The following is a 26,055-nucleotide window of genomic DNA, read 5'->3' on the forward strand; positions in this document are numbered from 1 at the left end:
GAAACTAGGCCTACCTCGCATGTGATTGGCTAATGGATTCATATGTTGAAGAGCTGTTACGACCATATCGACGGGCAGATAAATTTAGTTGCATCTTTAATCATGAAAATTCTACCAAAATGTTGGATATTTAATCTTGTGAGTGCAATAAATACTTGAAATGTTGATTTTGCTATACAAGTTTGAATTTGCCGATCTAGGGCTGTGAATTAGACGCAATCGAGAAGGGTGAGGTACTTCACCCAATTCTCCATAGAGACAGTGGTTGAGAGCTTCCCCACAGGGATGTATACTACCAACTTCCGTCTGTCTACAGAGGAGAGCGATAACGTCAAAAAAAAATAAAAGACTCCTCCGGACAGATGGATCTTTCTGTCTAGTGTGACACATGCAATAAACAGATACTGAGCTAAGTGAATAAGTGGGGTAATTTTTCACGATTAAGGGGATTAGGGTTAGGGCCATGTTTGTCTGTCTGTCTGTATGTATGAACCTATGACGTCATGTTTGCATATTTTTTTTTTCAATTTTTTGTTGTTGAAGTGAATGAAAAGCCACCATGTCTGATTCCAAGTACTTCACCACCACCAAGAAGGGTGAGATATACGAGTTGAAGGCCGACCTCAACAGCGACAAGAAGGAGAAGAAGAAGGAGGCAGTGAAGAAGGTCATCGCCAGCATGACCGTTGGCAAGGATGTCAGGTGAGGACTGCAACATTTGAAAGACTCCTCTTCGATTTTCAGAGATTTGTTGTGTGTTTTTGGTGGTGTGTTCAAGTTTAGAAAAAAAAATTGCATAATATTTCAACTCCATGATGCATCAACAAAATTTTGCATGAAAATGAAAGAGGTTTTGAAATTTGGAAGTACTTTCTATGAATCCCAGATGTTATATATGTGTAGAAAATTGATGTTGCCAGACTGCTTTAGATACTTCATATGCCATATATTTTGTGAGGTTTTTATTTTAGGGGATTTTGCGAGTCAGGTGCTATTCACAAATTCTAAAACACACTGAAGTATCAACTCTGATCCTGATATGAATGTGATGTGCAACACATACATTTCTCATTCAGAACTGCACACCATGATTGTGAATTTAACCACTCGCAAAATTTTGGGGAATTCCCAATATGCAAAAAATGAGACTCGCTAAATATATGGCATAAACAGTATCATACACTAAGTCTATTACTGTTACATTTTTTTTTTTGTCACTAGTATGCTAGCCCCAAATTAGAGTAGACCTGCTTGATATGGTGTGAGTACATGTGTATCTTTTCTGTTCATATCTTGTTAAGCAATTGAGCCTGTAATTACATACATATCCAAATATATTACTAATCTGTATTCTGACAGTATGCTCATTGTATCAGAGAATTACTTCAGATATGTATAATGTACATACAGTTATTGGGAGTAGCACGAATCAAATGTGTATGACTTTTGTGTGCTGATGCAATGCACGACATGGGACATTCTCAGGTTGGTTAACCACTACTCCAACAAATGGTCAACTGAGCCAAGACCAGACTGTTTTCACCATGCACTTTAACCTAGCTCTGGAGCCTGGAGGAATATTTTTTTCTCTCTCTCTCTGAATCAGAGAGTATGAAAAGAAGTCTTAGACATGGTTCATTCTATCAGTCACTATAAACTTCTTCAGTGTCACGTGCAACAGTGTGGATGGCATTTTAGAAGATTTAAACATGAGGAGGATCGCTTTGACTTGTATGCTTTGCCTTTCACGACAGCTCGCTGTTCCCAGACGTGGTCAACTGCATGCAGACAGACAATCTGGAGCTCAAGAAGTTGGTTTACCTCTACCTGATGAACTATGCCAAGAGCCAGCCAGATATGGCCATCATGGCTGTTAATACTTTTGTGAAGGTGAGTGGTCAGCGGTCACTTGTTTTAACTGACATAGAAAAGTCATAGAGAATATCAATGCCATCTTGTGTTATTTTTATATGGTCATGTCAAATAGTATATATACACATATATACACAAAGTCTTCGACTTAGGCAAGGTTTACTATACAGTATGTCCCAAAAAAATTACAATCAGATTTTTGCATTGATAACACCCAATATGATTAAACTGTTTATATGCTACTTCAGGGTCTTAAAATATAACATCTTAGCTCTATTTTGCAGAAAACCCCATTCACATTGGTTAAGCGGTCACAGAGAAATGTGGATTGTTGTAAAGCATGTCATGAGTCTGATTCTTCCCAGTTTAGCACGTGGATGCTCTTGTGTGTGAACACAATAGACAGAACTTGGAGGGAAGAGATTCCTGACATGCTCTACAAAATTCCTCATTTCTCTTTGACCACTGAAGCAAATCGAATGGGGTTTTCTGTAAGATGTGGGCAATGAGTTATAGTTTCGTATCCTGAAATTGTATTTGGATTGATTTACTATTTTTAAAGTTATCATTGCGGAGGGTCCTGTTGTAATTTTTTTTGGGACATACGGTACAATAAGTATTCACACGCCATATGCTTACTTATTCCATTGGCTTGTTTATCAATGCTACGTCAAACTTTCAAATGTGTGTGTGCACTCTTTGCACTTACAGTACCTTCAATTCTGCCCTCGTGGTCCACAATACTAAATGTATAAAAATCACTTTGCTTATAAAATCCCATTTCACAGGACTGCGAAGACACCAACCCACTTATCAGGGCCCTGGCTGTCCGCACCATGGGCTGCATCCGGGTGGACAAGATCACCGAGTACCTCTGCGAGCCGCTCCGCAAGTGTCTGAAGGACGAGGACCCCTACGTGCAGAAGACGGCAGCCGTCTGCGTGGCCAAGCTCTATGACATCAACCCTCAGCTGGTGGAGGACCAGGGCTTCATTGACCAGCTGCGGGACCTGCTGACTGCCTCCAACCCCATGGTCAGTAGATTGTTCTCAAGGAGTGATGGTTTAAGGGCTCCCTATTTTGTTTCATTTGTTTTGACTGCATTTCTCTATGCTTTGGTTGTCATTTTCCCATGTGCTGGGAATATTGCTCTCCTTTATGTTCAGATTTCCTCCGTTTGTTTCATTTTCCTATGCTTGTGAAATGAAATGAAGGAATTATTCGTTGATTTCATTTTCCTGTGCTCAAGAACTAATGATGTATCTTTCATTAATTACAATTGAGAAAAAAAGTACATCTTGCATATGCATGAAATAATTCATATATACGTGATTGAGTGCACTGTTGCATTTTACTTGTTTGTTTGTGTCACCATGTTGCATTTGTGATGTGAGCCCATTTAATGGCAGGCCTCGAATTAACCGACGGCCACCAACGGCCATGGCCGTCGGTGCCCCTCTCGTTGGCTGCAATGCCCTTTCTTCCGTGATCAAAGTTACGGCCAAAAAAAATGTGCCCTTTTTCTTGTGGCCATGGTGCCCTTTTAAAATGAAAGTTCTTGTATATGACGTATAATATGCCCTTTCTCAAAGTCTACACTTCAATAAGCTTGAACAAATTTCCTCATCTCAAATATCACACCTTCTGTTCAGTTCACTCGCGTCCCACTATTCTTATCTGATTCAAACTCAACGAGACGACATGTACGTACACTTGTACTTATGTACGTACGGTATGGCCACCCGGCTTTGACCGTTCCGACTGCCTCCGCAGCGCAGCGGGGTACTAGCTAGGTAGTAGTCTTCCTGGACTGTATTCGTAGTGTGCCCGCGCGTACGTACGGAAGTACGTTGATGGTGTCTGTACGTCGAGTGTCGCAATCAGCGGTTGAGCGCGTTGGATGGGTGCAGTAAGTGCATGCGTGTGTTACTGTGGGGAATGCGGCTATTAAATCGTCTGGAGCAAGTGGTCGCAAGCCATGTGCCAGGCATGTCGGACGGCTGTGAGAATTGCCATCTCTCTCGCTCTGCATTCATGCCCGCATGCTCAAAGTAAATGTGATCGAGGGCACGCATGCGAAAAAAAGTGAAATGAAATGTAAAAAAAATTGTGCAGATCCCCCACCCCCGTAACACTGTATGTGAACACGGGTTGGCTGGTTAGTTGAAAGTTTTGTTCCTCAAAGTGCCCTTTTTGTTCCTCAAAGTGCCCTTTTTGATTTTTGTTCCTCAAAGTGCCCTTTTGTTCCTCAAAGTGCCCTTTTTGTTCCTCAAAGTGCCCTTTATGTTCCTCAAAGTGCCCTTTTTGTTCCTCAAAGTGCCCTTTTCGTTCCTCAAAGTGCCCTTTTTGTTCCTCAAAGTGCCCTTTTCGTTCCTCAAAGTGCCCTTTTTGTTCCTCAAAGTGCCCTTTTTGTTCCTCAAAGTGCCCTTTTTGTTCCTCAAAGTGCCCTTTTGGTTCTTAAAACTGCCCCTTAGGAAAAAGTGTGCCCCCCTTTACAGGAAAAAAGGGGCACCTTCAAAGAAAAAGGGGCACATTTAGTTGATCCTCCAAAAGATGGAGGGGCACTGTGTACCCCCCCCCCCCCCCCCCCCCCCCCCCCCCCCCCCCCGAGAGCTGCCCCTGTGCTCCTTCCAGGCCCTTTTTGTACTTTCAGTTGCCCTGGTGCAAAATCGGTCCCATTCTCCTAAAAAGAGGCATATTCCAGAAAAGGGGGCACATTTTGATGGTGCCCCAAAAAGTAATGGGGGGGGGGGGTATGTGCCCCCTGCCCCTGTTTTTGTAAATCCGAATATTCTAACGTTGATTATTCCGAAGCGGTATTAAAACCAGGGCCCTTTCTAAAAAGATTTATTACAATGCAACTCAAAAAATCAAATGCAGGTGATATCAAATCACACGCAACTTTTGCATTTAAACGCAATTGCGTTGCTGAAAAGACTTGCGTTTGATAATCATATGAAACTAGAAAATAATTGTTACGAACCTGAAACTCAATTGCGTTTAAACGCAACTCTAAAAATCAAATGCAAGTCCATCAAATCACATGCAACGATGTATTTAAACGCAAGAGCGTTGCAGAGAAGACTTGCGGTTTTTGTACGAAACTAGAAACTGCGTTTAAATAAATCTCTATACATCTACGGAAATGACGGAAGTGCGTTATTGTTGAAAAGACTTGCATTATTTTTTTCATTTCGTATAAGCAAAATTAAAAATTAAACGCAACTCTGAAAATCAAATGCAAGTCCATCAAAACACATGGCACGCTGAAAAGACTTGCGTTTGATAATCACACGAAACTAGAAAATTGTAGGAAACTTAAACTCAATTGCGTTTAAACGCAACACTAAAAATCAAATGCAAGTCCATCAAATCGCACGGAACGCTGAAAGACTTGCGTTTGATAATCATACGAAACTAGAAAATTGTAGGGAACTTTTTTTAACTCAATTGCGTTTAAACGCAACTCTAAAAATCAAATGCAAATCCATCATATCACACGTAATGCTGTATTTAAACGCAAGTGCGTTGCAGAGAAGACTTGCGGTTTTTGTACGAAACTATAAGAAACTGTGTTTAAACGCATCTCTAAACATCTACGGAAGTGTGTTATTGTTTAAAAGACTTGCATTATTTTTTATTTCGTAAACAAAATTACAAATTAAATGCAACTGTATGCAAATTGTAGGGAACTTTTTTTTTAACTCGCGTTTAAACGCAACTCTGAAAATCAAATGCAAGTCCATCAAAACACATGGCACGCTGAAAAGACTTGCGTTTGATAATCACACGAAACTAGAAAATTGTAGGAAACTTAAACTCAATTGCGTTTAAACGCAACACTAAAAATCAAATGCAAGTCCATCAAATCGCACGGAACGCTGAAAGACTTGCGTTTGAGAATCATACGAAACTAGAAAATTGTAGGGAACTTTTTTTAACTCAATTGCATTTAAACGCAACTCTAAAATTCAAATGCAAGTCCATCATATCACACGTAATGCTGTATTTAAACGCAAGTGCGTTGCAGAGAAGACTTGCGGTTTTTGTACGAAACTATAAGAAACTGTGTTTAAACGCATCTCTAAACATCTACGGAAGTGTGTTATTGTTTAAAAGACTTGCATTATTTTTTATTTCGTAAACAAAATTACAAATTAAATGCAACTGTATGCAAATTGTAGGGAACTTTTTTTTTTAACTCGCGTTTAAACGCAACTCTGAAAATCAAATGCAAGTCCATCAAAACACATGGCACGCTGAAAAGACTTGCGTTTGATAATCACACGAAACTAGAAAATTGTAGGAAACTTAAACTCAATTGCGTTTAAACGCAACACTAAAAATCAAATGCAAGTCCATCAAATCACACGGAACGCTGAAAGACTTGCGTTTGATAATCACACGATACTAGAAAATTGAAGGGAACTTTTTTTTTTTAACTCAATTGCGTTTAAACGCAACTCTAAAAATCAAATGCAAGTTCATCAAATCACGTAACGGTGTATTCAAACGTAAGAGCGTTGCAGAGAAGACTTGCGGTTTTTGTACGAAACTATAAGAAATTGCGTTTAAACGCATCTCTAAACATCTACGGAAGTGTGTTATTGTTTAAAAGACTTATCGTAAGCAAAATTAAAAATTAAACGCAATTCTGAAAATCAAATACAAGTCCATCAAATCACACGGAACGCTGAAAAGACTTGCGTTTGATAATAACGCAAAACTAGAAAATTGTATGAAATTTAAACTCAATTGCGTTTAAACGCAACTCTAAAAATCAAATGCAAATCTGTTTTTAAAACGCAAGAGCGTTGCAGAAAAAACTTGCGGTTCTTGTCCGAAACTAGAAACTGCGTTTAAACGCATAAAAATGTACGGAAGTGCGTTATTGTTGAAAAGGCTCGCATTATTTTTTATTTCGTAACGGAACTTTCGCCGTGACCGAACTTAGTCTGCACTTGCAGAGGAAAGACATCGCAACATTTACACGTTTCAAACTACCGAAACGCATGCTGCTTCACAAAATGTCAATGAAAAAAATGATAACGAATTATTGTTAAAGTTCGCTATGCCGAAGTTTTAAATCTCAGTCCAAAGTTAAATTAGTCCGACAATGGTAAGAGGTTTGTTTTTACGGAGGTTATAGTAGTCCGAAAGATGTCGTTTTCGGATGAACAAACTTTTCTTCTTATTTCAGACAGGCCCGCGCCGTACAGAGCGGTAGTTATAATGTTGCGAATCGGAGCAGAACAAATATGGCGACTTAGGGAAGGAAAATCACACATATTTCAACTCAGTCGGCACTGAAAAATAATCTCGACAGAATCATGCAAAATTACACGCATATCTTCCCAGCAACGCACTTGAATTTAAATCGCAAAGTTTAATTCAATTTTGGGGAATTTGCCTTTGATATTTCAAATTAAGTTTAAAACGTTAAGTGTCTAGAAACGGGCCTAGGTTTCCGATCCCGCTCTCTCAAAATCTCTCTAGAGATTTGGGAATTGTGCGTTGTCGTCGTTACTAACCCGCGCAAGATTTATGCATGAACTAAAACATTATTGTTGCTCATGTCAGTAGGCATGTTTTGGCGGCAAAAGGAGTAAGATATATGGGTAGCGATCTGCATCGTGATCCAAATCTTACTCTGTACAGAGGAAATTAATTTTCATTTATAAGTCGACAAAATGTCGGCTTACGCGTAAGTCGACGTGTTTTGCTCAGTCCCGATTATGTCGACTTACGCGAGGTTGACTGTATATATATTATGTAATTGGGGGGGGGGTTGTTGTTAGAATATGAAAAAAACAAACATAAAATTCTTGCAACGTCGCAAAAATCGCCCTTTAAAAAAACACCCAACATGCCCTTTTCAATGTGGCCTTGGTGCCCCTCTGACTGACCTAAGTGCCCTTTCATGGCTGGCCTCTTGGAAAAGGTGCCCTTTTCTAAATGGCCTTGCCCCTCCAAAATCCTATTTCAAGGCCTGTAATGGTCATTATGGCAATCCAGTTATCATATCACAAATTTACTCATTGCTTTACAGATGATAGAGTGATTATGATGGCCCAAGGCTAACGTGTATACCACATTTCCAAATTTTATATTCATTCAGAGTGTAAAATGATTTAATGATGATCCAACTCAATTTTCACTTTTGAATGACCAAAGGTCTTGAATGCCATGAAATTTTTCATTCTCTTTTTTTCAAACAAAATCAAGAAAACAGAAGCAGAGGTTCTTTACAATACATTTTACTGCAATGATAGCTGACTAAATCCCAAAGGAGTGGTTCAGCTGTGCTGATGCAATTGAAATTTTGCAGCATTTCTTTTTTCTTTTCACCCACCTCCTGTAATCAGGTTGTAGCCAATGCTGTGGCTGCTCTGTCTGAGATCAACGATGCCTCTCCAACAGGAAGTACTCTCTTTGACCTCAACACACAGACCATCAACAAGCTCCTTACAGCTCTGAATGAGTGCACTGAGTAAGAACAACTGGTTTCATTCATTAGCTGATTATGTCATGGCCTCACAAGTCTCCCATAGATCTACTCCCAATTCTTCGCTAAATGTCCTTGTGTGATGCAAAAAAAAAAATAGATGAAAACTCCTCGTTCCCTTTGCAAATTCATATTTACTGTTTTGTAATGATGGGGCAATAATGACTTTAATACATAGGGAGATGGTTGTAGATTTAAAATTACCAAGAAGTAACATTATCACTTCCCAGTGCTTTGGAGGGGACTCACTGTGTTAGTTCTGTGTTTGTTTAAATATAAACTTGCAACCACTCGGAGGCCGCACTAAATAAGCCCAAAATTGAGCTCAAACTAGAGATATCAATTGTAATACAATCCTCAATATTGAGATGTCTTCATATATGATTCTTCTTCTTTTCCAGATGGGGACAAATCTTCATCCTGGACTCCCTCGCCAACTACACCCCCAAAGACGAGCGTGACGCGCAGAGCATCTGCGAGCGTGTCACCCCCCGCCTTGCCCATGCCAACGCAGCTGTTGTTCTGTCTGCCGTCAAGGTAGGAATCCTGTGGAGAATTTGCTGTGACAGCTAAATCTTGTATATATGCCATATATTCAGCCATATAATTTTCCTCGGATCGGGACTTCCCGAAAATTTCCGAGTGGTTGAATTTACAATCTTGGACTACAGTAATGGATGGAGAAATGTACGCTTCCATGATCGCATTCATGACGAGATCAGAGTTAATAATTTTGCGTGTTGTTAAATTCATGAATAACACCCGACTCACAAAATTTGCCAAAATAACAACCTTTTGAAATATATGGTGTATACAGTACATCATTTTAATTTTTTGTAAGCACACACACACCCATACCCATATGTGCCCACCGGAGACTTATCAAGCAATGAGACTAATGTCTGTAGGTAGGCTCTTGCCCAGCAATGTCACAATTACTCTGTCCCTAAAAGTGTGAAAGTCCACCATCATGGCAGCCACACTCTGCAGTGTACTTACATCCACTACCATTGTCCCATTACCTCAAGTGTGACTTTCCCGATTTTCCCGCCTCTGCCTCGCAGGTCCTCATGAAGTTCATGGAAATAATGGAGCCTGCGGGAGACTACATCTCCACCCTGACCAAGAAGCTGGCCCCGCCCCTCGTCACCCTCCTCTCGGCGGAACCGGAGGTGCAGTACGTGGCCCTCCGCAACATTAACCTCATCGTGCAGAAGAGGTGAGAAGAGAAGGGGTGCAGGGAGGGGGAGAGCTGTCACACGTGGTGTGTTATGATTGGTGGGGGAGGGGTAGGGCTGTCACATGTGGTGTATTATGATTGGTGGGGGGAGGGGTAGGGCTGTCACATGTGGTGTGTTATGATTGGTGGGGGAGGGGTAGGGCTGTCACATGTGGTGTGTTATGATTGGTGGGGGAGGGGTAGGGCTGTCACATGTGGTGTGTTATGATTGGTGGGGGAGAGGGGTAGAGCTGTCACATGTGGTGTGTTATGATTGGTAGGGGAGGGATAGGGCTGTCACACGTGGTGTGTTATAATTGGTGGGGGGAGGGGTAGGGCTGTCACATGTGTGTTATGATTGGTGGGGGAGGGGTAGGGCTGTCACATGTGGTGTGTTATGATTGGTGAGGGAGGGGTAGGGCTGTCACATGTGTGTTATGATTGGTGGGGGAGGGGTAGGGCTATTACATGTGTGTTATGATTAGTGGGGGAGGGGGAGAGCTGTCACACATGGTGTATTATGATTGGTGGGGTGAGGGATAGGGCTGTCACATGTGGTGTGTTATGATTGGTGGGGGAGGGGTAGGGCTGTCACATGTCGTGTGTTATGATTGGTGGGGGAGGGTTAGGGCTGTCACATGTGGTTTTGTTATGATTGGTGGGGGAGGGGTAGGGCTGTCACATGTAGTGTGTTATGATTGGTGGCGGAGGGGTAGGGCTATCACATGTGGTGTTATGATTATGTTATGATTGTGATCGCTCAATTGAAATCCAGATTTCAGCAGCCTTTTTGTGTTATAAGGTTGTTGCATGCATAGTTGCAATAGTATACATTGTATATAGCACACTCCGTAGCATCAAGAATGATTCTGTAGCACATACAGTCAAACCTGCTCTAGCGACAACCTGTGTATAATGACCACCTGCCCTCAGCAATCACATGGATGCCCCTAGCACAGGGAATTTGTAGTTGAGGACCTGCGTATGTTAACCACCTGCCTAACGTAATCAGTGACCACAGATTTGGTTTCTGCCGGACAACTGACAGCTGTGTTCAAAGGCCATCAGCTGTAACCTGCGCTGCCTGACCAGCTTTTGCTGTATTGGCCATCATGTTAGACTTGTCTACGGCAAAATCAACGGATGATTGTTTGAAGGGTAGTCAGAATGAATAACGCAAATGACTGGGAACAATTTCCCTTCTCAAAATTAAATAGCAATTTTGGGCGATGGACATATGTGACCGTGCACCTCAAATCGAACATAAAGTCGCACACACTGATTTTGCGTGAGGACTGAAAATAAGTGAAATGGGTCAACCTAACCGAACTTGACTTTTTCATATTTTCTGAAAGAGCGGGTCTTCTTTTACATTATGCTAAAATTTGGTATCATAAAACGGGCAGGAAAGTGTGTTTTTTAGCAGTTTATCTCGAACATTTTTGGTAGAATAGTGTGATTAGGTGTGTCTTTTAGAATCCCTTTTTCATTTCTGAAAAAACCTTGTCCACTCTTTTCACTTCCAACTCTAATAATTTTTGAAAGGATAGTGCTACTGCTTTGAAAGATAGCATTAATTATGGACAGAATGTGTCAATGAGGCATGCTTAATTTCAGTTTAATCTGATAATCCCTTCATTGTTGTTACTCTGGTGGTTTACTTCCTGTTTTTTGTCCCATTCATCGCACAGCCAGCACGGTTTGGTAAAGATTAAGCGCTTGAATAGACATTGTACTTCAGAGCCTTATCTCATTTCACACTTTCCCTGAGTTTGTGCTTTCTTTTCAATATTTAGATAGCAGTTAGGAGAGTCCATTTTATTTGAGTCATACATCATTTTAAAGCTTAAGGTCTGCTCTTTCAGAATAGGGTCTTAACTAAGAAATTTATGTCTGGCGACTTTTTGTTTGTTTTGAGGTGCAGAGTCACATATATTTTGAACAAAACGGTATAGAACTCTGTCATGAAATTGCTGCACAAATGAAATTTTGTATAGCAGTCATATCCAGAATGCATAGCAAATTGCTGTCCGACACTGTAAAAATTTATTCCTTGAATGACTGTATTATGATACACATATTATGCATTGTATGTGTGATAGTGCATAGTAGTTTGTGTAAAAGTATCATAGTATCATGCATGTATCTCATGGGACATAGAAAACATTTATCGTGTTCACTATTGCATCAAGCCTGTCTGCAACAGCTGCCTTTCTATAATGACCACATTTCATGTGTCCCTTGAACAGTTGCTGTAGACAGGTTCTACTGTATGTTTGAATGCTAACCATGAGACTGCTCATTTCTCCCCATGGACATCCAGGCCAGACATCCTCAAGCATGAAATGAAGGTCTTCTTTGTCAAGTACAATGACCCCATCTACGTCAAGCTGGAGAAACTGGACATCATGATCCGGCTTGCCTCACAGGGCAACATTGCCCAGGTCCTGGCCGAGCTCAAGGAGTACGCCACTGAGGTCGACGTGGACTTCGTGCGAAAGTCTGTCAGGGCCATTGGACGTTGCGCCATCAAGGTCGAGGTAAAATACTCTTTGACTTTTTTTGTGTGCATCTATCAGATGGTGATCTGTGAAATTAACCTGTTTGGGTTCAAGGAAGGTGAAGGTGTCAATTCCTGGAAATGGATTTGATCTCAAAGGATAAAGTACTTGGAAAGAGAAGTTTGCTTCAGTGAAAGTTGTGAAATTAATGCAAGAAAGCAGCAGATATTTGAAGCACTCGGGTACCTATTAACAAAAATATATGGTAACAGTGTCAAAAAGGAATGTGACTATAACCAAATCTTTTGACTTTTAGTTCAATGGGGACAGTTACAAAATTCTGCAGGTCATATGACTGCAATGTTGCTTGCATGAGACTCTTTGATTCTGTTGTACTTTAAGGGGTTACAAATTTATCTTCACTGAGGAGAAACTTTCATTCTTTTTGAAACCAGAGAACAAAGAGTCTCTTGTCATACAGACTGGCAGAAAGTTTGACTTCTATTGGCCAAGTACTAGTATGATATGTTGACTGTGACCACATTGGATGCTTTCAAATCAAAACAGGAAAACCCCATCAACCTATTTCTCCACCAAAAAAGCCCACTTCTCATGCCCAAAATGCTCACTTCTCAGGCGTTTCCTCTCTTCTGACCTCTCCCAGCAATCCGCAGAGCGCTGCGTCAGCACCCTGCTGGACCTCATCCAGACCAAGGTCAACTACGTGGTACAGGAGGCCATCGTGGTCATTAAGGACATCTTCCGCAAGTACCCCAACAAGTACGAGAGCATCATCGCCACCCTCTGCGAGAACCTCGACTCCCTGGACGAGCCTGAGGCCAGGTTTGTTGCCCTCTCTTGTTCAATACTAGCCGACGCTTTTGAAATGCTGTAAAACCAGAAACATCCATGGCATTGAAATTTTGTGAATTGGAGCTTACGTCCTTTTTAGCATTATGAAACTTTCATGAATTGGTACCAGTATTCACTGCATTGTGTACACAAAAAATTTTGTGTGCATTTTACTTTTGCATATCTTGACTCCTCAGGAAATTTGTGAAAGTTTCATGCGTGTGAAATGTTCTGATTTTACAGTGATTCTTGGTATAGGAGCCGTCAGTAGAACCTATCCCACAGCAGAGGAAGCAATTTTCCGCACTGCCTGTGATGATGTGATTTTTAAATTCTGATGCCCATTGATGTAATTAATAGCTGTGAAGCTTGCAGTGCGTGTATGAATTTTGCAAATGAGTGGGCAGTATGTGCTCATTCACACACTCACACATGCATGTTCAGATCACATGTGATTGACTACATGCAAAACTTGTGCGTTGTGTCATTGTCAATATTTGCATGGGAAATATTTTTTTTCATCTTTATATACATCAAATGATTGATGCAGTAAAACTCACCTGATGCACCAAATATGGAAATTGAAATTTCTAGCTTTTTTCTTTCTTTCTTCAATTCAATTCAAATCATGTTTATTTCCAGTATCACATTCTTTTTTTGGCCATATTGCTACAAGAAAATGTGATACAAAATCAATTTTATAAACAAACTTGTGTTAACATTTAGGGGGAGGGGATAGGATTGTCATGTGTTTTTCTTTTATGATGGTGGTAGAGGGTAAGGGCTGTTGTTGTCGTATTATGTAACCAAATGTTGATCTTAATTGCATGGGTAGGGCATCCATGATCTGGATCCTCGGGGAGTACGCCGAGCGCATTGACAATGCTGAAGAGCTCCTGGAGAGCTTCGTGGAGGGTTTCCATGATGAGAACACCCAGGTCCAGCTGCAGCTCCTGACCTCCATCGTCAAACTGTTCCTCAAGCGACCCCAGGACACCCAGGAGCTGGTCCAAACCGTCCTCAGCCTGGCCACGCAGGTGGGATCCCGGTCTTTATTTTGGTCTGTAGCATGGCATTGGCCCAGACCGTAGACTGTAAGAATAGAGTTTTTTATGTGCCTGCAGAACTTCAATTTTTGCTCCAAAATGTACACTTACATTTTGTACAGCATTATTTCTTATACGTACATGTATGTATGTATAAGAAATAAATGAAATAATGCTGTATTAACATGTTTTCATTTGGGTAGTGACAAAAATGCAATTTATAAGCCAAAAAGGATTGCTTAAAGGGAAGATAAACCCAAAGACCAATGTGGATTGAGTGAAAGCAGCAACAACAGTAGAACACATCAGTGAAAGTTTGAAGAAAATCGGACAATCGATGCAAAAGTTATGAATTTTTAAAGTTTTGGTGTTGGAACCGCTGGATGAGGAGACTACTAGAGGTTATGACGTATGAGTGGACAACAATACCAAGAAAATATAAAGAAAATTCTACAAAAATCCATTTTTTATGAAAATTACAAATTCCATCCACTTGATATTGACATATGTTAAGGGTAGCAATTATTCCCTCTGCTTTCTGAAAGCGGTTGGTCCATTGCTCTTTCATAATTCTAGAAAAGTGAATTTTTGTTGAATTTCCTTTATATTTTCTTTGTATTGTTGTCCACTCATACGTCATATCCTCTAGTAGTCTCCTCATCCAGCCGTTCCAACATCAAAACTTAAAAAATTCATAACTTTTGCATCGATTGTCCGATTTTCCTCAAACTTTCACTGATGTGTTCTACTAATGTTGCTGCTTTCACTCAATCCACATTGCTCTTTGGGTTTACCTTCCCTTTAAATTACTACAATCTCAGAGCATACCTGATCCTGGTTGCTATGTCATTATTCATTCTGGATGATTGATAATTAACAAATTGGGCCATAGCAGTATCTACCAATCTTCTCCACCAGAGTGAATCTCATACAGCTTATTGGATAAAAACGATTGCTAGGGCATCAGCGATCATCACATAACATTCTACCTGCCTATTTCTGAATGGGGAGGGTGCTCTGTGAGCTGTTTTGGATGTTTTATTTCTGTACGTAGATTTTCCTCAACTCTCATCGACTCAAGAGCATTTGGCTCAGAATTCCTCATAGTGATCAAGAATACCTGTGTTGAAATATTTTTTCTTTCTTCCTCTTATTTTGGTATATTCCAGTGATATTTGCACAATCATGTAAACGACTGAAATACATTCTGTGTTATCAAAGGGAGTGTGTGTATGTTTGCTTGAGAGGTTCATTCAATCAATATTGAAAAGAGTATTGTTGTGTCCATGTTATTTGCACAGTAAAATCCTAACACCTGTTACGGAGAAATGAGTCTTATATACTTATGTTACAGCAGAATGCATTGAAGCACTCTAACACAAGTTTTGACTGATACTCGGAATGAATGTGAACAAGACAAACTGCCTAGCATGAGACATTGTTCCAGAGTATAGAAACAAGATGAAAATTAAATATTTGGAGTGTGTAGAGATTTTCATGCACGATGCAATATCTGTTTGCAGTTTAGAGCAATACCCGTATCAAGATAATTACCCTCTTCCTAAATATTTGTTCATGAAATGGTTAGAGTTAAGATGAGAGTTATGGTTAGGGGAAAGGTGAAGATAATTGCCGAGGAGGTAATTGCCCTAGAACCGTATTTGTAATGCATTCTTTCAATATTTGTTTGCTGCCACCAATCCTTCACAGGAGTGCGACAACCCCGACCTGCGAGACCGCGGCTACATCTACTGGCGCCTGCTGTCCACGGACCCCGCGGCGGCCAAGGACGTGGTGCTGGCCGAGAAGCCTCTCATCTCCGAGGAGACGGACCTGATCGAGCCCACGCTGCTGGATGAGCTGATCTGCTACATCGGCAGCCTGGCATCCGTCTACCACAAGCCGCCCAGCGCCTTCGTGGAGGGCCGCACCGCCGCCCGGCGATTCCTACCCACACGTGCTCCGGGGTGAGTGAATGTTCCTTGCTCGTTGAGGTCGAAGCTGCCTCCTGCCAATTCCCTCTACCCTGCATTTGAAGTTGCTGATGTGTTGCTATCTTTGCCCGACAGTTGATTGTATGTCATGCCTCATCATGAAAGCCGCATAATGTCGGAAAAATGGGTTTTTCTTGTTTTGCGGCAGATATGAATTCTCAAGATTCTAAGCTTTAAATAGATATATAATTGGCCTACTTCGTAGCAAGGAAAATATTAAAACAACAAAATTGAATGTTAGAAAATTGGAAAGGTTACTTTTCCAAAGTCAGCTTTATTCCTGTTTTTCTTCATTTTGTGATCTAAGACTTTTTACAGGTAATGTGATGACGCATCACTTATGTTCAGCGTCTGATAGAAATTTATGTATAAAGCTGCCTCCCTTTGGTCAATCCTTTGGTTTCTTTAGTAAGAAGTGACTATTGGTAGTAGTCTGGTACATAAGCAAAGTTTTCCAAGTTGTCCCTGTTTCATGTAACAGGTATAATCAGAGACAGAATATAAAAAGAAGAGTGAAGAAAATTGCAAGTTGTTGCATGCATGCCTATGAACATTACTCAGTTTTGTCATACATTATTTGATATTAATGCCATGGGTTATCAATTCACCCAACATTATGATTTAAATTGTGTCTGGAGTGATGAGAGGGAAGAGGTTAGTGGAAAATATTTCACGACGAACGTTGCATGCTCACTCTACAGAAGCTCCGGTTCAACGTCGCCGGAGAACGAGCAGCAGCCAACACCCATCCAACAGACCACTGTCATTCCCGCGATGCAACAGCCAGGAGGAGGCGGCGACCTCATCGGCGACCTCCTCAGCATCGACCTCGGTGACACAGGCATGATGTCATCCGCTAATGTTCCCGCCCAGCAGGAAAGCCAGGGGGCGCTAGACTTGCTCGGCGACGGCATGGAAAGCTTAGTAAGTGGCTGCATGGCCTCCCGTGTAGTTGCCCCCAAACCATGCTCACACCTGGTTCCAATCCATGCTATAACAAAAGACTATTATATAATTACGTCGGTACCCTATGGTATTTAGTAAATCCCCCCCCCCCCCCACTTTCAGAGACTTTACTGAAAAATTCAACAACCCACTTTAATAGGTGTACATTTGGCTAGGTATTTTTAGCTTATACAATATGGATTACTAGTTAGTAGTGGAAGTGCATAGTCCATGCACTCACTGGCTTTTGGATTTCATACATCTGTGTGGTGTAGCTTTGTAAAGCTGCTTGTGAGATTGTATTCCCGTTTGAATGATTGATGGCACAACAAATTCCTTATATTTATCCTTACTTGGACTGGGAATCTTAAAACAAACTGCACCAACAAATATGCTAGCTACTTTCATACAGAAGAAGATACTCATCATTAAGATAGACACAAATGTAACTTGAACTGCTTGTTACCCATCAAATCGCTTTTGTTTTAATGATTGTTTTTATTTCAGTGTTTGATTAATAATTGTTCATTCTTATTTTATTGCAAGTATTTTATAAGGTACAAAAGAAATTTTTCTTTCATTTGAGCTCTAGATTTAGTCATATATACCATCATCGATTTTGATTGCAGACTCAAAACCCTCTAGATTGCTAAATTCATAACATTTTCTTAAATTGGCAACTCATTTTAAAAGATGTCAGTTTAGTTCCTTTGCTAAAATCGACAAATTTGTGTATTCCTTCCCTGAATTTGTACAGAACCAATTCAATCTTTATTTCTCCAATATGGGATATGCTGTAAGTCCAGGTTTGCCAGGTGATTAGGACAAAGTCAAATTTCCATTGGAAAAATTGCCCTAGGACTTGAGACAAGTTAATACTACTCAAAAGAGCTTTGTATTTATTCTTTTGTTTCCTGCATTCATATCACATCCATGTATTTTGTGTGCCTGTGTCACTACAAGTGCATCTCTTTTACCTGACTATTGGTCTTTGTTGAGTGGTATTATTCAGCTACACTCTAAACTTCTTTATTCATCATATGCTTGTTTTGCTGACATCTTTTCATGTACCTTTTCTTCACCTTGTTCTATTTGCTCCCAAAGATTATAGGCACTAGCACTCCTACGGCTGCTGCGGGTCCGCCTCCAGGGGGCGCCAGCATGGCTGCCTTGGGTGACATCTTTGGTCTCGCAGGAAGCACGAGTAGCGGCATAACTCTTACCAAGCAAGTAAGTATGAGCTTGATTCCATTTTGCAGCCCCAAAAAACTGAGCATCATTGACATTATTATTATCGTCTTAATGACAATGATAGAAGTAACAACAAATATTGATGTTACTTTTATGACTGTTTATTATTGTTATTATTATTATTGTATTATATTATGTTATTATTATTATTATTATTATTATTATTATTATTATTATTATTATTGTTATTATTATTATTAGTAGTAGTAGTAGTAGTAGTAGTATTATTGCTATGATTATGATTATTGTTGTTATAATCATTATTGATTTTACTGGTATCAATGAAATTGTGTGAAAAAGTATTAATATCAGTATTAACATTTTATGTTTTTGTTGGGAGCTTTGATATAATTGTTGAATTAATGGTATGTCGTAGTGTCATCTTCATCATCATTATCATTACCTTCATCTTCTGTAATTGACAGGAATGGCTACCAGCGAGTAAAGGGAAAGGTATGGAAATCACGGGCACATTCAGCCGGAGACAGGGTCAGCCCTTCATGGACATGACATTCCAGAACCGAGCCATGCAGCAGATGGCTGGCTTTGCCATTCAGTTCAACAAAAACAGGTGAGGCAATTTTTAGCGCACTCAGGTTTCACAAGATGTTTTTAAGGGTGCGTTCGAATGCTCTCCTAACGCGAACCGTATCGTACTGTACCCGCGCCAGAGGAGCGCTCGAACGCTCCTAAAGTGTACCGTACAATACTGTACCGAGCCAAAAGTGGACCACTTCCCAATGTGCTCCAAAAAGCGTACCAAAAGCGTACCAAAAGTTCGCCGTAAAGCATGCGCATATCATGCGCATATGTCTTAATGCAAAGACATCATTCTCTTTGTTCGGGATAGCTGTAAGTAGTTCAAGCGGCAGGTGAATGACATTCTTGCTACAAAAATGCGTGACCTTTTCTAAAAATAACTTGTGAGGTATGCCTTCTCAGAGGAGCGCTCGAACGCTCCAAAACTGGCACAGTTCGGTATGGAACGCTTTGGTTCGCTTTAGAGCGCTCGAACGCACCCTTACATATGATTTGTGTCCAGGATTAGGTCATTTGCTCAGTCGATAATGTTCTCATCTTGGCTCAGCAAAGCATTACAGTGAATCATGCTCATGTTGTATTGATATGTGTATGATTGTGTTCTTAGGAGCGTGCATACATGTAGTTGAGTGAGAAGCATGGCTCAGTGGCCAGGTCTGATTAAAGCATCGCTGTCTATTATGCCAACAGTTGCAAGTCTATCATTGTGAAGTTAAAGCTTGATGGGATGTTATTCTTTGCTATGAGGCATTTAAAGTGGGGATCAACCCCCGAACATTTATTTGAATTCAGTGCAAGCAGAAGTATTTGAATGCATCAGTAAAGTTTTGAGGGAAAGTGGAAAGTCTTTTCAAAAGTTAATGAGATTTGGTTATTAAAATCCATATGATGTTATTGCGGAATATGAAAGCTACAACAATCCTGATGTCACAGAAAAGGAATGATATAAACCATATGAAAAGAAAAATATTCCCCCTGCCTTCTGAAGGAGATTAAAGTGCTCCTCCCTTATACTAAAAAGTGAACGTAGGTGACCCTGCATCACAAAACTAACAAAAAGTCGCCAGACATGGATTTTTAGTTGAGAGCATATTCTGAAAGAGCAGACTGTAAGCTTTAAAATGATGTATAACTCAATTCAAATAGACTCCCCTAACCTATCTAAATACTGGAAAGAAAGCATACACTCTGGAAAAGTGTGAACTGAGAAAATTGGCTGTGAAGCACTGGGTCTATTCAAGTGCTTAATCTTTACTGATCCATGCTAGCTGTGCGATGAATGGGGAAAAAAACAGGATGTAAACCACTGGAGTAACAACAATGAAGGGATTATCAGATAAAGCTTAAATTGAGCATGCCTTATTAACACATTCTGTCCATGATTAAGACCAACTTTCAAAGCAGTAGCATCATCCTTTCTACAGTTATTAGAGGTGAAAGTGGAGAATGTGTACAGGGTTTTTTTGAGAAATGAAAAGGGGATTCTAAAGACACACCTAACCACACTATTCTAGAAAAAGTGTTCGAGATATACTGCTAAAAACCGATGTTCCTGTTCGTTTTATGATTCCAAATTTTAGCATGATGTAGAATATTTGCTCTTTCAGAAAGTATGAAAAAGTTAAGACTGGCTAGATTGACCCATTTCACCACATTGACACAAAATCAGTGCATGAGACTTTTTGTTTTGTGATGTATGGTCACATATGCGAAATCCTCTTTATACAGTTTTTTTTTTTTTGTGTGTATTTTTGTACTACTGTGACGTCAGAAATTGTTGTAGTCTTCTAATCCAGCCATGAGAGCTTATTGATTTAACCAGTATTTTAAACATTTTTAACCACGGAATGCATTGTCCTATTTACCTCAGACTCCACTGATGTATTCTTGTAATATTTGTGCACAAACTAAATCTGCACATATACATTTGGGTTATTTCCTTGTAACTGATTTTGTGCCAAGCTCTTCACTTGCCATGCTTTTTCATCAGAATTCAGTATTTGTAATCCACCTCAACTTAACGTTAATAAGCTCGCTCGGATGTAGCAGTGTGCCTCAGTCCAACAGGAAGGCCAAGGTTTCACAATAGGGATTAGGGGGATTAGGTAATCTCTAGGCACAGATGGTGAGTTTCCAAGCATCTGTGCTGTTCGGCAAAGAAAGCATTCCTGCGTGCGTGCCTATTAGCAAACAAAGCACAGTAACACCACATCCATTTTTCTGGAATTGATAATGAATGAGTTTGTGAGTGGTTGTTATTTCTCCCTTCTGCACCTCACATGCATGTTAATTAAAATGATTTTCTCTATTCTTGATACTTTTCTGCCTTTCCAGCTTTGGGCTGACACCAAACACGGCCCTCACGATTCCCAGCCCGCTGAATCCCAACCAGTCCATCGACACCACCCTACAGCTCAACTCCATGGGTGCCGTGCAGAAGATGAGCCCCCTGATGAACCTGCAGGTGGCCATCAAGAACAACATTGATGTCTTCTACTTCAGCTGCATCGTCCCCATCAACATCCTCTTTGTGGAAGATGGTCAGATGGGTAAGCCAACCTGCCCCCTCCCCGCACCACCACCACCACAAACACAACCACCTCTCACCACCATGACCAAAACCACTACCACCACTGCTACCATTACTAGCACCACCAATATTACCGCAACCTCAACCATCTCGTCACTATGACTACTACACTGCTACCACTAGCCCTCCGTCTGCACTGTCACCACAACCACTGCCACAACTACCACCACCACATCTACCACACCAGAACCACCTCACCACCACCACTACCACCTCCACTACACCACACAACTACCGTCACTCCTATCACCACCAAGCTCTTTGTTCTGTTCTCAAATACAAATTTTCATTTCCAACATCACATATTCTTTCAAAAACAATAACACAAAAATCAATGTAATACACATTGTACAAACTTTCTGTAGTACTGAATATATTCAATTCAATTCAATTCAAATTAAACTTTATTTCATTTTTAGAAAAGAACATAAACATTTCACTTTCATTGGTAACAGAGAATAAGAGAATAAGGTATAAACATACAGTACTCTTGGAAGAGTACAGCTCAATAATTTGTACTTCAGAAAGCTCAGGTGCCGGCAAAAAAAGTTTGATGTCAAGTTTTATTGACTTCATTTATTTTGTTCATGAAAAGTTAAGCAAAATATCATGCCAAATGATTTAGCCCTAATTTATATTCTTCCTTCAGAGAAACAAACATTGTAACTTAATTGGCATAATTGCAAAAGTTTTATTTCTCAGACATGCCCAATCAAACTGTGTATACCTATTTCATCACTTTCCTTCTTCACCCCAATATCTTTCTGTTCGTCTGGAAGACTGTAAATGTGTTGTTATTGTGTTTGCTATGTTTACCATTCAGAGAGGAAAGTGTTCCTGGCAACGTGGAAAGACATCCCTCCCAGCAATGAAGTGCAACATCAAATTCCGAACGTCAACACGAACTCAGGTGAGTGGTTACATTGTGGTTTAAAACATATGAGTGACTTGGCAATTGCTGCATGTGCTTCATGCATTGAACAATGCCGGTATTGATTGAGTTGTTGCGCAGTATGTCAGTAGCATGCATAGGCCTTCTTCAAGCAAGATTTTCACTATTGAGTGCATTACTATGACTGAATGGTGGGTGAATGTAGCGGTGGCCATGAATGAATGACAGGCATGACTGCAAAGCGAAAAAGCGTGATGAATTATCAGCTCAGCTGCAGCTCCGTATGGGTTTTGTGGCTGCCATAGACAGTTTAAAGTCTACCACGGGAGTCAAAATTGGTGGCTGCTGGCCATGTTAGACAGGTGGCCACTATACACAGCGTCTATAATATGACTTTTCTCTTGGGGAGATTTTCAGTGGCTGCATACGGAAAATCTAAGACAGGTTTGACTGTAATTGTCATCAGTGCATAGGTTTTGTTTTGTCTTCTCGCTTTTGTCAAGTTCAATAAATATACTGCTGATGTCTTATATTTTGTTGTGATTGTTTGAGTGCATTGAACCTACTTGGAAAGGTGCTATATAAATATTGGTTATTTTCTATCAGTATTATCATGGTGGCACACAAACTCATTTTTTCTACTGGTCCAACCTGTCTGTTGGACCAATAGATATCCAGTTTGTCCATTTTTCACTGGTTCATTCCAGAAAAAGTTGCTGGTGCGACACTGATTTTTACTGGTCGTGGACCGTCAGACCAGTGCCAGTGTGCAGCATTGGTATTACTATTATTAATCAGTAGGCAGGCTGGGCATGATGTGATTTGTAAAGCTAATGGGCACTCCCCCTGTTTGTTGGTTATGTGTGCGCTGCAGACGGCGCCCAGGCCAAACTCCAGCAGAACAACATCTTCACGGTGGCCAAGCGGACAGTGGACGGCCAGGACATGCTGTACCAGTCCATCAAGCTGACCAATGGCATCTGGGTCCTGGCCGAACTGAAGATGGTGCCGGGCAATCCCCTCGTGCAGGTAAGCCTTCTACTACTGTAAAACACAATATATTCGCGGCGTTAAATTTATCGCAAATTGGAGCCGACGGCCTTTCTCGCAGCATGAAATTTTCGCGACTTGCCCCTGGCATCCAATGCATATTGTGTAGGCAAGAACTTTCGCGTGCATTTTAATTTTGCGAATGTTGCCACTTGTGAAATTTGCAAAATTAAAATGCACGCGAACATTCCTCGTTTTACAGTATGTCCCGCTGTGTCCACTACTACAGCGAACTCCCTTTAAAACGAAGTCTTCAGGATCAGCAGTTTTCTTTCATTACGGTGCACTCCCGTTATAACGAACACGGTTATAACGAAATTCCGGTTACAATGAAATGAAAAGTCAGGCCGCAGCATTATGTGCTCTTTGTTTTTTATTGTTTATTTGTTCGGTTATAACGAAATTTTGATATAACAAAAGAATACTGCCGGTCCTGAGGACATCGTTATTACGGGAGTCCACTGTATATCAAAATTTCGCTATAAGCGAATAGATAAACAATAAAAAACAAAGAGCAGGTAATGTTGAGGCCTGAATTTTCATTTCATTGAACCAGAATTTTGTTATAACTGTGTTCATTATTATAACAGGAGTGCACTGTATAAGATCCTGCCCCAGTGGTAACGATATCTCTCAGTTTTCCGAGCAAAAGAGCTGAAACATCTTCCTGAAGTATGATCCTCAAGTGTAAATGTGGAAGAGGTGGTGATCATGCCGTTGGGCAAGGTTGATGGTTGCTGCGGCAAGCAACCATGATGTATTGCTCTGAACATTAAAGTTTGAACAATTCCCTATTTTTAATTTGTTTTGTTTTGTTTTGTTTTTCCCTTTAAAAAAAAAGTTGAGACAGAACCAGTCTTTGTAACCCTCATGTAACCACTATGGGGGAGAAGAGGGGAGGGAGGGTGTGGTCTAGGAGGTTTGATTTAAAGGGATTGTACAGTATTGGTGGAGATGAAATTTGGGCTTCTAACTTTTTGCGGGATACCAAGAAAACACTTATGATATAGTACAGAACATACCATTTTAACCCGTTGAGGACGAGTCCCGAGTATACTCGGGCAGGTGTCTATGGGAAATGCGTGTTGTAGCAAAATCAATCTGTCCTCAACGGGTTAACAGGAATTCAAAGTTTATTAGATGAAAATCAGGTTTGGAATGACTGAAACATCCAAAAACAAAGTAAAACAAAGCGATCGTGATAAAGTATGGGTCCCACACTATAAGAATCGCTCTTTTTTGGATATCTCAGCCATTTCAAAACCAATTTTTATCTAGTAAACGTTGAATTCCTCACAGAATTACATGCTCTTTCATATTTCATAAGAGGTTTCTCATTATCTCACAAAAAAAAAATGTTGGAAACCTAAGAATTAGGTTTCAACCAAAACTATACAATCCCTTTAAGATAAAGAGTTACCATTGCAGTTTGGTAGGAATTGATGAATGTTTCCATCTTCATGGGTAATGATTGTTGCATTTTGCTGCAGATATCGTACACATTGAGTATAGCCCATGTTCTCACATGCACAAACCTTTCCCCCCTCTCTCTCTCTCTCTCTCGCTCTCATGTTTCATCTGTCCAGCTTGCCATCAAGACCAGGGCGTTGGACGTGGTGCCGGACGTCCAGGAAGCGTACACAAGGATCCTGGCCAATTAGCGACTTTATGTGATGTGGTGATTGGTTACTCTGTTGTATTGTTTCTATCATTTTTTATGGGGGGGGGGGGGGGGCGATGAATCATGAATACAAAATGTTTTCCACATTGGATCCCTTGTCATGTAAGACATCAGTGGGTGTACCCCAAGGTGGCAACATACAGGTGTTGGAAAACACATACCACGCTTTATCATTTGCTAGACTTTGTAGCATTCATCTTTGCTGGATCATATGGTTTACATATACGTGTAATTGATATTCCCCTATACCCTCGCCTCCTTCTAGAAGTAATGTTTGTATGAATCTTGTAAAAAATATTTTGTTTTTCATATACATATCATCAGGCCTACTTAGACCACAGACTCTTCCTCAAAGCAGTGACCCCCCAAGATCCTGTTTTTTAAAGTGTTGTTTGTTTGGGTAATTCAGCGTGTGTTGGCAGCTAAGGACTTTTATCACCTCCCTGTTGATAAGAAACGTTATCTGTTCCAAAGCAGTGTGTGTGCCTGCAGAAAGATCCGCTCTGCAGTGTGTTGTGGTCCTGTGGTCCCTTTCTACTGGCAGTGTTATCTACAACACGTAGGTACCAGGCCAGCACTACGCTGTGATGAAAATACTTGGGCCAAGACAACAATGTCAACAGTATTGTTGTTGTTGTTGTGAGCTTAAGACAAGGCTCGCCTACCCCTCCTTTTTTTTTTATAGATGTCTACAATGCGTGAAATTTGACTCCATGGAAGACTTAACATTGCCGCCAATTCTCAATCCACAGCCATATCATGTTGCATTTTCTCAGTATGTTCAGATTGGTTAATAATCAAGTGTTGTTGCAGTCCATACAGACCTCTGTACAACTGTAATTCTCAGAGAGCATGCATAACTTCAAACAGGTGAAATGTCTTTTTTTGCTCTTTATTTATTTTTTTTATAAAAGGTGATAGTAATACCTTAATTAGAGTGATGTCCCTTCATCAATGAAGCTCAGTGCATGAAGTCCATATGAACACCCACAAGTGGTAATAGACCACAGGGCAGAATTTGTGGTCAGTTTTATGAAGCTGATCTGTTTGGTCAGAGTCATACGCATTTCTACAAATTGTGCCTTGCGTAATCCAGTGATATATGGTCTGGTACAAC

At 40.5% G+C, this 26,055-nt stretch overlaps 1 protein-coding gene across 1 annotated transcript; it reads left to right on the forward strand.

The window, feature by feature from the left end:
* The first annotated feature begins 547 nt into the window (after positions 1-547).
* Positions 548-24,978, forward strand: LOC139729840 (AP-1 complex subunit beta-1-like). Its single transcript, XM_071640765.1, has 17 exons — positions 548-702; positions 1,755-1,890; positions 2,661-2,906; positions 8,238-8,362; positions 8,779-8,914; positions 9,442-9,596; positions 11,920-12,136; positions 12,762-12,940; positions 13,785-13,986; positions 15,706-15,962; positions 16,691-16,913; positions 18,039-18,164; positions 18,611-18,756; positions 21,060-21,274; positions 22,139-22,225; positions 23,082-23,236; positions 24,844-24,978. The coding sequence occupies exons 1-17, from the start codon at positions 560-562 to the stop codon at positions 24,916-24,918; spliced, it is 2,823 nt and encodes a 940-aa protein (XP_071496866.1). The 5' UTR covers positions 548-559; the 3' UTR covers positions 24,919-24,978.
* Positions 24,979-26,055: the final 1,077 nt, after the last annotated feature.

This window comes from Diadema antillarum, unplaced genomic scaffold, assembly GCF_040938485.1.
Source record: "Diadema antillarum isolate AM-2024a unplaced genomic scaffold, OU_Dant_1.0 seq00000266_RagTag, whole genome shotgun sequence".
Lineage (NCBI taxonomy): Eukaryota > Metazoa > Echinodermata > Echinoidea > Diadematoida > Diadematidae > Diadema > Diadema antillarum.

What these genes read in the sequence shown, in the direction of transcription:
- LOC139729840 (XM_071640765.1), top strand. Translation starts at nt 560, where the DNA reads ATGTCTGATTCCAAGTACTTCACCACCACCAAGAAGGGTGAGATATAC. An exon ending in TGACTGCCTCCAACCCCATG is followed by an intron (nt 2,907 to 8,237) that starts GTCAGTAGATTG and finishes TCCTGTAATCAG; the next exon opens with GTTGTAGCCAATGCTGTGGC. An exon ending in TCCTCAGCCTGGCCACGCAG is followed by an intron (nt 13,987 to 15,705) that starts GTGGGATCCCGG and finishes AATCCTTCACAG; the next exon opens with GAGTGCGACAACCCCGACCT.